The sequence below is a fragment of the Octodon degus genome, unplaced genomic scaffold (genome assembly GCF_000260255.1).
Source record: "Octodon degus isolate 3935 unplaced genomic scaffold, OctDeg1.0 scaffold00112, whole genome shotgun sequence".
Lineage (NCBI taxonomy): Eukaryota > Metazoa > Chordata > Mammalia > Rodentia > Octodontidae > Octodon > Octodon degus.
In genome coordinates, this window is record NW_004524688.1 from 7,203,866 (window position 1) to 7,215,714 (window position 11,849).

The 11,849-nt window shown below is 56.2% G+C and overlaps 2 protein-coding genes across 6 annotated transcripts in view; both read left to right on the forward strand.

The window, feature by feature from the left end:
* The first annotated feature begins 63 nt into the window (after positions 1-63).
* Tepsin (TEPSIN, adaptor related protein complex 4 accessory protein) lies at positions 64-7,093 on the forward strand. Of its 3 annotated transcripts, none has more exons than XM_023699306.1 (13): positions 64-250; positions 1,372-1,444; positions 1,855-1,946; positions 2,075-2,168; positions 2,791-2,858; positions 3,055-3,130; positions 3,328-3,399; positions 4,085-4,279; positions 4,565-4,739; positions 4,894-5,007; positions 5,093-5,171; positions 5,349-5,483; positions 6,241-7,093. In XM_023699306.1, exons 1-13 carry the CDS (start codon positions 131-133, stop codon positions 6,760-6,762), a joined length of 1,815 nt encoding a protein of 604 aa, XP_023555074.1. In that variant the 5' UTR covers positions 64-130; the 3' UTR covers positions 6,763-7,093. The 3 variants fall into 3 exon arrangements, with proteins under 3 accessions (XP_023555074.1, XP_004639620.2, XP_023555075.1); XM_004639563.2 differs by having other exon boundaries at positions 65-250; positions 4,085-4,288; XM_023699307.1 differs by lacking the exon at positions 3,328-3,399 and having other exon boundaries at positions 65-250; positions 4,085-4,288.
* A 3,072-nt stretch (positions 7,094-10,165) lies between these two features.
* Positions 10,166-11,849, forward strand: part of Cep131 (centrosomal protein 131) — a 28,014-nt gene continuing 26,330 nt past the window's right edge. For all 3 annotated transcript variants that reach the window (XM_023699304.1, XM_023699302.1, XM_023699303.1), the window contains exon 1: positions 10,166-10,304. The gene's annotated coding sequence lies outside the window, so the exon portion shown is untranslated. The remainder of the gene's footprint in view (positions 10,305-11,849) is intronic.

Consider the following 11,849-nt stretch of genomic DNA (forward strand, 5'->3'; position numbering starts at 1 on the left):
TACAATTGGTTGTTAACCTTGTCTGTCTCTTCTTTTGGACTTCAGATTGGTTCAGGCTTAAATTGTTCACGAAGCCGACGTCAAGGCCCGCCTACAACTAGCGATTGGCTGTTGGAGCCAGAGCCACACGATGATTGGAGAGTCTGCGCCTGGCGGAAGCGGGGCAGGCCGGCGGGAGGAGGGGGTCGCGGGCAGCTGGACCATGGCAGCCGCACCGCCGCTGCGGGATCGCCTGAGCTTCCTGCACCGGGTGAGTGAGGACACCCCGGCTCGCCGACTGGCAGGCATCCGGGCACCTCACCCGAGTAGTGGGGGCGATTCAGCAGCATGAGAGAAAGGCGAGCCCGCTCCGACCGCGGGAGAACACTGGACAGGGCACGTTGCGGGGAGGTCCTGGGGTCCGAGGACACCATGTAGCAGGCGAAGCCGCCTTAAGACAGAGACAACGGCAGACCCGTTTTAGTAGATCTCCAAGAGAAGAGCTGGGGCCTGTTGCTAGCTGCTGGCCAGTACAAATATAAAGTTTTTTGACCGCCCTCAGCCTTCTCAAGCTGCAGCCTTAGGGCCAGCTGGCCCAGGGAGCCGCTACAGCAAGCATGTCTGAATTCCCAGGCAGGGCTCAGGCGGAGTCCTTATGCCCTCCTCCAGGCCCGCTTCGTGGTGTGGTGGGCAAATAGGCAGTATGTCTGACGGGTGTGTGCCCACCGCGTCTCAGAATACCCGGGCGGGTTGCGTTTTATCTGTATTCATGACTGTAGGTGCCTGGCATTCACACTGCGTTCTCTGCTCAGCACCTGACCATCCCCACACTTGTCATTTTCAATATCCTTGAACCCCTCCCCCCACTGTCCAGATATTGAAAAATATGAGAACAGCATTTCCAGTTTTCAACCGCATAAATGGTATCTTTTCCTGACAGGCAGGTAACAAAAGCCAACAGTGTGGGCTGATGTGTGAGCATAAACCCACAGCTTAGTTGTACTTAAGGAGCTGTGGAGTTACTTGAGCTGAGTTCTGCTTCTGCCTATCTGTGTTCATGAGAGCTAGGGTCACAGCCCTAGTGGGTGTATTAAAGGTGCCTTAAAATCACCTTATGGTCATAAGTGCAGAAGGCTGGGACTGTGCCTCATCTTGTCCAGGTAGAGGACTGTCACTGATTTTTCCTGTCCCCTGGGGCCACTTATCACTGAGGAGACCCTCCTGCAGGTCCCCTGTGGTCCCCTATGGCCCGTAAGATGATTCTGGCCCCTTTCAGGTCTCACCCAAGGCCAGCATGTCAAGAGAGAGCAAGGCCTTTTTCTATAATCTTTGGTGGAGGCAGTCTCACCCTCTGTAAGAAGGTGACTTGTTATGGCTCTTGTTCCCTTTCAGCTCCCAATTCTCCTGAAGGGAACCTCAGACGATGATGTCCCATGTCCAGGATACCTGTTTGAAGAGATTGCTAGTATCCTCCCTTGATATCCCCAGTTCGGGCAGAGTGGGTGGCAGAGACCCTGGTGCAGCACCCAGGATTACTGGAGGTTCTGCCTTGCTGTGGGCAGCCACAGCTCTTTTGTCATTGTAACGTGGTATGGTTGGGGTCTGGAAACTGAGATCGCATGCAATAGGCCCCTTGGATACAGCCCAGCTGTCCCAGTGGCCTGTAGGGCAGTGGGCGAATTCCCTCATGCTTTGAGGGAACTGAATGCAAAGACCTGGAAATTCCAGTGTTTCCAAAGCTAGGCCTATGTAGTTAGCTGCAAGGAGTGTGGCCTAAGGAGGTGGATATCACAGGAGGGCAGGCTCTGTCCTCAGCCAGCACACCCTGGTGCGGCTGCATCAGCTTGCTCCTTTCCTAACCCAAGTGCATCCCAGAAATCTCCCATGAATCAGTGGGCAGCAGCCAGTGCCTACTGGAATACCTCCTGAACCGCTTGGACAGTAGTTCTGGCCATGTGAAGCTCAAGGTGAGTCCTGGCTGCTGGTCAGGCCCCTGCTGCTGCCTATAGGTATCCAGAGTAGAGGGGGGGCATGGAGCTCAGGTGGTGGGTGGCCAGGCTCTGCGCAGAGCCCAACATACATGGTGACTCCCCAGGTGCTGAAGATTTTGCTCTACCTGTGCAGCCATGGCTCTTCCTCCTTCCTGCTCATCCTTAGGCGCAACTGTGCTCTCATCCAGGAAGCCACAGGTATAAGCAGGTAGCACAGGTGCACCCAGGGGAAGCAGCCAAGGGCCTTGGATGGTAGGGAGGAGGATACTGATTGGTCTAAACCTGCCAAGAGGGGTAAGGGAAAATTTGTCTATGCTGGTGGTCCCCACTGAGGGATTTTCTGGGAAGGAACTCTCAATTCTGAAAGGATGAGGTAGAACAGACATACATTGGGGTGTTGTGGTGCCCTCCTGCACATGTAAAGGCCCAGAAGCCTTTGATGTGACATAGGAATGTCTGATTTTCTAGGAAAGAAACCTTTTAGCACAGGTAAAGGCCAGGATAAGAAGGCAGGACCAAGGAGGGCCTTTGAGGCCATAAAAGAAGTCTAGGTTTACCATTTTTTTGTGAAGCCTGGTTGGTTCACACTGCATCTGGGAAGAGGAGAATGGGCCAGTGGGAGCAGTTAGGTAGACAGTGACCTAACTCAGGTAGGATATGGGGTGGGCAAGGGAGCTTCCCAGGGTCTATTCCAGTGTGGCCTGTGCAGGGTCCTAAGGAGGGAGACCCCAGCCAGCTGTGGGGGTGAGGGCAGGGCAGCTGATGTCTGGGAGGAGTGGGCCTCAGGTGCTCAGTCCAGCCTATTCCTTTCTGCCCTCAGTTTTTGCAGGACCCCCAGATCCTCTCCATGGGAACAGCTTGTACCAGAAAGTTCGAGCAGCTGCCCAGGTGAGCCCAGGCTCTGGTCACTCCCAGGTTCAGATGCTGGGATGTTGGCAGAACATTTGCCCTTCTCCCACTGCTGTTGGCCCACAGCTCCATGACCAGCCAGGAGGCTTCAGGAAACATTTGAGATGGAGCTAAATGATAGGGCAGGGCTCAAGAAAGCAGCCAGTGGCTCACTGAGCTCCACCTCCTCCCTCAGGACCTGGGCAGTACCTTATTCTCTGACGCTGTGCCACTGCCTCCCTCCAAGCCTGCCAGGGCCCTGCCCTCCACAGGTAGGAAGCCCTCACACTGCTCAGCGGGCCTCCATTGCTCTCTCTGCTTCAGTCCGGAGCATGGCACACGTGGGTGGTTGGGGTGGGTGAGGCTGTATGGGCAGGGCCAGGGTGGGTGGGTTTGTGTGGGTGGGGCTGGATGTTTGTGGGGTATGGGTCCAGGGTGGTGGCCCCTTCTGAAGCCCAGGTCCTTCTAGGCATGGGCTCCCAGTCCAGGCCTCTCAGCAGTCTCCAGGGTTTTGGTTACAGCAAGGAACGGGGCCATGCAGGTAAGAGGGCACCTCTTGACCCAGCCTCTGGGATGGGAGGGGACCAAGGTGGTCAGCAGGCCTCCGTATCCACACTGGTATGCTCTCCACTGCCACCTTCTCTCCTTTCTAAGAGGAGAGCAACACAGGTGTGGCCAAGTCAACTTGTGGAGGTCTGGGCTGGCCAGCAGTGGGGGCTCAATCCTACAATGAGGGGCCAAATGGGAGTGTCCCAGCCATGACAGAGGAACTCAGGGTAGGCCTGTGTGTGAACTATAATTGAGGGGGTGACACATCTGGGTGTCTGTTCTTAGGACAAATGAAGCCTTCTTGCTGGAGTGGTACAAAGTAGCCTACAACAGGGACAGAGCCACTTCAGCTGTCCCGTGGGCAGGACCTCAGGCTGGGCCCAATTGTGTGCTGTGAGATTCAGTTACAGATTATTCTGCTCATGGTTCACTTTAATCTGGGGGGAGTTCATGCTGGCCAGGGAAGCCCCTTCCCAGCACTGTAACAAGCACTCCTTAAGTGAAGGACAGCCTCTTGGGACACCCCTGCTGCAGGCCTCTCCTCTGTATGTGCAGCATATGTCCCTGCCTTGCCAGCCCTGAGCAGGGAACACCCCTGGCACTGCTATCCTGGGAAATTTGGGGCAGCTGGGAGCGGTTCTGGAGTGCTAGCACCATGCCCCTTCTCTTGGTCACAGGCTCTGCGGGTGAAGCTTTCCTCTCCACCATCCAGAGGGCCGCAGAGGTGGTGGTTAATGCCATGCACCCTGGGCCTGAGAATTCCTGGACCCAGAGGTCTCTGCCACAAGGCGACACTTACCAGCCTGCCATGACACCTTCAGGGAGCCACAGCCATCCTGCCTCAGGAAACCTGCTTCCTGGGGTCATCCCAGGTTCTCGAGGTATGGGGGGAGGGGGTTGTGGGTCACCCCCCTGTCACTTGCTGAAACCCTGGGCTTTAGTGGCTTGTAGGCAGATAACCACAGGGCAGGAAACACAGGCCTGAGCGCAGGACAAGGGTAGGGCATTGCTGGCCAGGGGATACCTACCTGAAGTTTTCTGGTGTTGTTACCCAGGCAGCTTCCCCATCCTCAGTTTGGTCACAGAGGACCTGTGCAGAGGGGTGTGAGGATGATGGAAGCCCTGATGGTCTCAGGTGCCATCCCTGTTTTCCTCAGCTGTGAGACACCAGCCAGGGCAGGCTGGAGGGGGCTGGGATGAGCTGGACAGCAGCCCTGGCTCCCAAAGCTCCTCCCGGAACAGTGACCAGAGCCGGGCCTCAGACTCAGGCAGTCGATCGGGCAGTGATAGCCACTCAGGGACCAGTCGGGAGCCAGGTGACCTGGCAGAAAGGTGAGTGGAGTAGTCAGTAGCCTGCTCTCAAGGAGGGCGTCTTCCAGCCAGGCTGCTGCCCTCCAGGCTCACCCCAGTGCAGGGAGGGCTGGGAGAGCAGCCCCAGCCCTCCACCAAGGACAGAGCTGTCCTAACCTGGCCGTGCCCTTGCTAGGGCTGAAGCCATGGCTCTGAGTGACTACCAGCAGGAGCTGAGCCTGGTAAGGACCGTGACACAGGGACCCCGTGCCTTCCTGAGCCGTGAGGAGGCCCAGCACTTCATAAAAGAGTGAGTGACCTCTCACTTCTACCTGAAGAAGTAGAGGAGAGAAGGCACATATGACACCTCTCCTGCACGTCCTTTCCTTTGGCAGGTGTGGGCTGCTCAACTGTGAGGCAGTGCTGGAGCTGCTCCTCGGCCAGCTGGGCACAGCCAGTGAGCTCGAGCAGATGGTGAGGGCATCATGAGGCTGGGGATAGGAGGTGTGGGGGGTCAGCCAGGTGCCTTCTACTAGGTCCAGAGGAGCAGAGCAGGAGGAGGGGTCAGTGGAGGGGGCCCTGGTGGGCATCACTGCCCTACAGGCATGGAGTGGTGCCCAGGGCTGACTCTTGTCCCTTCCATACCTTCAGAGGGCCCTGTGTGCCATCGCCTCCCTGGGTTCCACCGACCTTCTTCCCCAGGAGCACATCTTCCTCCTCTCTCAGCGGTGGCTGCAGGAGCTAAGCATGGGCAGCCCTGGGCCTGTGACCAGCAAGGCTACGAAGGTGAGCACCCGGCCTAGGGAGTCATGGGGCTTTCTCAGCAGTCCTCTGCCATGGTCAGGTGGTGCCCACAGAGAGAGGATGCAGGGTGGGGCCTGCCCGCCCTGGGCTTGTCCAGCTCCTGGCACCCCTAAGCCCACTCCACGCAGTGCTGCTGCTCCTCCAGGCAGTGGCTCCCTTGCTCTTGCCTAGGCTTGCAGCCTCCACCAGGAAGCACACAGCTGCCCTTCTTCCTCTTGACCAGCTCCAAGCGAGCAGAAATCTCTCCTTTCATCTGTATCCGTTTCCTCAGAACCTCTGAGTGCCTAGGGGCCTCTCCATCCACCTGGTAGTGTCCCCAGTGTCTTCCCATTTTGTCTACAGCTGCTAAAAACTAGCTCCTTTGCTCCCTGTCTCCCTTGCTCCCCTGCCTTGCGTGGTGTCTACCCCTGCCTTGTCCTCAGCCCTGGCATACCCAGTGTGCCTGCGGTACTTGGGGCCACAGGGAGTCTCATGTCAGCACTGGAAGCAACCATCTGTGTTAGGTTGCACTGGTTCCCTCTGCTCCCTCAGTGGGGCCCAGAAGTTGACATGGATGGGGACATGTGTCTGTGCAGAAACATCATGTGCCCTGTGAAGGCCAGCAGCAGGTGACTGTGGCCTCCCCAAGCTGATCCTGCCTCTGGGCAGTGGACTGAGGGTGGACCTGGGGAGGCTCAGGCCTCAGGCCATGACGCCAAGAGGTACACGGAAGCCCTTACCACTTCTGCTTTTCTTCCAGATCTTAAGGCATTTCGAAGCCTCGTGTGGACAGCGGTCCCCAGCCCTAAGGCCCTGTGCCGAGTCCAGCCCCACAGCTACCCTTGAGGGCCCATCTGACCTGCTCACTGGCCCTGTGCCTCCCTCTGGGGCCCAGGTCTTCCTCCAGCCTCTAAACTCCACCCCCGTCTTGCCGGGCAGCCCTGCACTCACCCCAGCTCCAGATACCAGCTCCCTCACAACCCCTGGACATGCCAGCAAGGCCGAGACCCCACCAGGAGCTTCCAGAGAGCAGGGGGCACAGCCTGGGCAGGGCTTGGGGTACACAGACACCCCAAAGGATGGCCCTAGCTGTTATCCATGGAGCCATGGCTCCTTGTTTGCTGGCATGGAGCTGGTGGCCTGCCCCCGCCTGGTGGGGGTTCAGGCTACAGCAGAGGAACCCAACCAGGTCCCCCAAGCCCCCCAAACATGGGCCCAGAGGGCGGCAGCCACAGAGCCTCCAGGCCCAGATTTGTCAGCCTTTGCCTTCTTGAACAAGTGACCACATGGGGCTCTCTGTATACAGGGGCCTCCTTGTCCGCAGTTTGTGGCTCCCAGGACCCCATGACCTCCTGCTGGCAGCCACCTACCCCACCCACTCCATCTAGACCCTTTAGCCACTGAGGCCTGGGTGCAGGAGCCTTGGCAGTTGGTGCAGTTATTCATGGCCCGGCATGGAGAGCAGTGAGCACAGGATGTAGCTGCGAGGAAGGGGCTTGGTCTGTGCCCCCAAAGTTGTCTCATGCGCACCATGCCTCAAGGGACAGCTCCCTGACCATGCAAGCAGGATAGAGCCTCCTCTTCAGGCAAGGGGCAGGGCTCACACAGGCCAGCCTGCCCACTGCAGGGCTTTCCAGGTATCACTGGCACATCTGCAGAGCCCAGCCCTCGGCTCTCACTGCTTGGTCTCTGGCTCACCTGCCCCAGATCCCCCTAGTCCCTGTCTACCAACCTCACCCGCATCTGTTTTGCCAGAGGCTGGCTGTGGGGACTTGAGTTCTGACAGACAGGTGGCAGGGCTCAGAAGTGCCACCTGGGGACCCAGGGCAACTCCTGCCCACCTTGGCCTCAGGCATGGGGTGCTGCTATGGTTTTGGAGGCATCTTGATCTCAGAGCCTTCCTTCCCCAGGAGGTCGCAGCATCTGGAGCTCCTGTGGCGGAGGTGGTTTGGTGCCTGGGGCTGGGGCTGGGGCTGGGGCTTGGTTGTCTGGTGTTCTGTGGCCTGTGGCCTTCTTGAGCTCGGTCCCCGCAGTGTCTGGCAGTACATACACCTGCAGGGGTGGCGTGTGGAACATGAGCCCTCAGAAGGCCCCGCAGGAGCTCTGGGATGTATACTGTGAATAAACACTACTGTTTACATGAAGCTGGAACTGCTTGTTTTTTTCTCACTTTGTACAGGTACATTTTAATGGTAATATGGTGAAGAGAAACACTTAAAGGCTGTCTTAAAATAGGGATAGGTACCATTCCTCAAGTGCTTGGTAGAACTCCCCAGCGGTTCTGTCTTGACCATTAACCTCTGAGGCAAAGAAAACCTTCAACCTTGGTGCTAGTGGTTCCTCAGCTGGTGTCCTGGATGAGGGGCAGGGGACATGCCCCACGTGATGAATGACATCAGTGCTTCCTGAATCATATTAAGCCTTAAGGTGATCTCTATTGAGGTTTAGCTAGTGGTTTGTTTTGTTTTGTTTTGTTTGAGACAGGGTCCTATTCTGTAGCCCAGGCTGGCCTCAAACTGACAGTGATCCTCTTACCTCAGCCTCCGGAGTGTTGGAATTGCAGGTGTTTTCCACCACACCCAGCTAGGTTTTTATATAGTGAAGAGCTGATACTAAAGGTTTTAGGAAAAATTAAAGGAGTCAGAATTGCCAGGTAATTTTGAAAAATTACTAATGCCAGATTTCAAGATTTCCCATAAAGCTGCACTAGTCAAGAGTGTGATGTTGTTGGGGCTGGTGAGATGGCTTAGTGGTCTAAAGCACCTACTTAGAACAAGCTTAGCAGAGCACAGGGACCGCCATTCAATCCCCCAGCACCACATGCCAGCCAGCCCCGCCCCCTGGTGGGCTGAGCTGGACACACACACACACACACACACACACACACACACAACAAGAGTGTGATGTTGGTGAGAAGACTCATACTATCAATCAACTGAGCAGACCCCTGAGAGACCACACAAATATGGTCAACTCATTTTCATCAAAAAATACAAAAGTAACTCAATGAAGAAGGGGCAGGCAGCCTTTTAGGAGCAAGGGCTGGAATAATCAGGAAAAAGAATCTTTGTCCATATCTCACGCCCTACACAAAATGAAGGAAGCCACAGACCTAAACATAATATCTAAACCTATCAAACTTTCAGAAGAAAAGGAAGAAAATTTTCTGTTACTGGGCTGGGTAACAGCTTTATCCATTAGATATTAGAAAGTACAAACCAGTCAGACATGGTGGTACGCACCTATATTCCTAACACTCTAGGAGGCTGAGGCAGGAGGATCACAAGTTGGAGGCAAACATGGGCAGTTTAGTGACTTAGCAAGAACTCTTCGAAAAGAGTAAGCAGGCATGGCACACAGGCCTGTAATCCCAGGACTAGAGGCTGAGGCAGAAGAGAATCATCCCGAGTTCAAGGCCAGCCTGAACTATGCAGTAAAGACCTTGTCTCTAAATAAATAAATAAAAGAGCTGATGGTTAGCTCAGTTTGAAGGCCCTGGGTTTAATTTCCAGTATCTCCGAGGAGTGGAAGCCTGGAAGTGACCAGGAGGATGGGCAAATACTAAAACTCAAACAAAGCTGAGTGGAGTGTAACACACAAGTTTGGAAAACAGTTTGGCAGTTTCTTATAAAGTTGAGTAAGTACCACACAAGCCAGCAATCCCACTCGTAGGTTTTTATCCAGAGAGATGTCCTGTGCTCACACAGAGACCCTGAGAGGATACCTACAGCTCGAGCTGTCAATGCTCAAAGGTGGAGCAAGGGCGGTATCCCTTGGTGGGTGAGTGAGGCAACAGATGTGCTGCATGCACCTGCAGCTTGAAATACTTCTCCAGAGAATGCGTATGAATTTTAAAAGGTCAATGGGAAGGGGCCGGGGAGATAGCTCCGTAGAATAAGCGCTTGCCCGGCAAGCGCAAGGGTCTGAGTTCAATCCCCGGTTCCACCAAAAAAAAAAGAAGAGAATTTTAAAAGGTCAGTGGGAAAAGCCAGGCTAAGGCCAAGCGGCTGACTGGTCGGGGTAGGAAGGAGGACAGGTGGCCAGGACAAGTTTGGCGACTGCTAGGCCCCTCCAGGGTTGGGTGGAGGCCCCTCCAGGGTTGGGTGGAGGTGGTAGTGTCTTCCATCTGGATTGTGGCGGTGTTTTATACAACTGCATATGCCAAAATGTGAACTTCACTATATATATCTAAAGCAAACTTTTCATTTAAAAAGTTAATGAAATGGGAAAAGGTCAGCACTTTTGTTATTTTAATGTAACTTTTGCTGGAAGACCATCTCAGCTGGGGGAAGGGCTCACTAGGCAGAGGGAGGGCAGCCCACTGCGGTCGGGGGCTCTGGGCACCCGCTCCAGGAGGACAAACCCTCGGGAGGAGATCACTGGAGCCCGACAGCAGAACTCACCCGGCAGCCCTCCGGCCCCGCCTGCCTGCGGAGGCCGGGCTCCCGCCGCAGGTCCTGGCCTACGCGGTGCGTCCGCCCCCTTCCAGCCGCGTCCAATCGTCAGTCCGCGGCGCTCGCTGCCCTCTGCTCTCCGCCGCTCCTCCCCCGCTTGAACTTCTCAAAGGACAGCCGAGCAGCCCAATGAGCTAGCGCGACGGCCAGAGCGGGCGGCCGGAGGGCCAATCCGAAAGTGGCGCGCTCAGGAAAGGCGGGTCGGTGTGACGGACCAGGAGGTGGTGCCAGGCTGGTTGCTAGCCGCGGTTTGCTAGCCGCTCAGAGCTTCATTGTCACCAGTCTCGGAGGCATCGCCGACGGCCCTGGGGCGCCAGATCGTACACCTGGCCGATCCCCCGGCCCGGTTCTTTAGGCTTTGCCCTCGCAGGTGAGGGGGAGTCCGCGCAGTTCTGGGTATTCCGCGCGGTGAGGAGGTCAGCACTGGTGGGAAGGGGGTGAGGCAGGCAGGCCCTGCAGGGGAGGAGGCACTCGTGTCCCAGGATGGCGGGACGTGGGGCCCAGTTTAGCGTCTCAGGACCCCTGATCTAAGCCCGAAGTGTGGGGACAGGAGGTGGAAGTTGCTTCTTAGGAAGAAGAGGACACACCACTGCAGTGGGCCCTCCTGGCGGCCCTGGGTCAGTTCAGCCCTGCAGTGCTAGACCAGGCACCAGCCCTGCCCCTTCAAGTCCTTCAAGGGACATCCTATCTAGGGGAGCTGGTCTCCTAGGCCTCCTTCTTGTGGCTTGAAGGTTTCTATGGAGAGGCTGTTTACCAGCCCAGAGCCTCCTCTGCACGTGTGGTGGGAAAGCCACACATCCCCGAGCTCCAGGGCCAGCGTGGGCCAGGTGTCAGATTTCACCCAAATAACGGGAAATGTAGCAGTGGACACTGGCTGGGCTACTGGCTGTGCAGTCTCTAGCGAATAGGTTCTGCCCCACAGGCCAGCAGGCTGCTGTGAGGCAGCTGACCAGCGCAGCACTGGTGATGGATGCGTGCTGTTGGCTGGCCCGGACCCCGTGGCAGGGAGACTGTATTCACTCTGGGTTTGTCTTGTGTCCCCACTTGAGTGCTCAGTACTCACCTCCCCAGTGCCTGCCACGTGAGGTGTGGGGGCTCCGTGCTCACTCTCTCCTGTCCTAGTGTGGAGACGTGTAAACAAGACAGGGAAGGAAGAGAACTGGGTGGTGGACAGAGAGAGGACCGAGAGCTCAGAGTCCTGAGGTGGAGGGCCCAACAGACGCAGAGGTACAGTGGGACAAGTTGGTTGAGCTGAGCCACAGCAGAGTGAAGGAATCACGGAGGGTAGCGTGTTAGGTGTTTGGGCTTTATTTCCCATGACTGGGGCCTGACTGGAGCTGGGAACAGAGTATTGGCCCTGTGAGGTCGAATGGGAGCCAGCAGGAGAAGGGCTGTTGTCCAAGGTGAGTTGGTGGCTGGACCAGAGTTGTGCAGAGGAAGCCAGGAGGCCTGAAGGTGGTCCCCAGGAGAGAGAGTGGAGAGAGAAGGTAGGCTAGGACTGAGGCCTGGTGGTCTCCACCTCTGGTTTTGAAAGAGAAGGAGGAGCCAAGAGGGGAGGTGAGAGGGTGGCCTACCCAAAAAGGGGAGCCAGGGTCAGAGAGAGGTTGGTTGCCACGTCCCAGGAGCTCATGGATGTTTCAGGGGTTCTGAGGCAGTGCAGGAGTAACACAATGGTTCCTGTAGCCAGATAAACCTAGGAACTGGGGGTGTCTTTACTGTGGAACTTTGAGCCCAAATCATGCCAAATAATTCACTATTTTGAGCACTTACCAGGTGCCAGCCTCATGGTCATATCTTTTTCAAACCTCATGATAGCCCCTGTGAAGAGGCATTATTTATTTTATAGTACAGAGGATTGAACCCAGGGCCTTTGCACTGAGCTACATCCACAGCCTCTTTTAAAATTTTTTTTTTT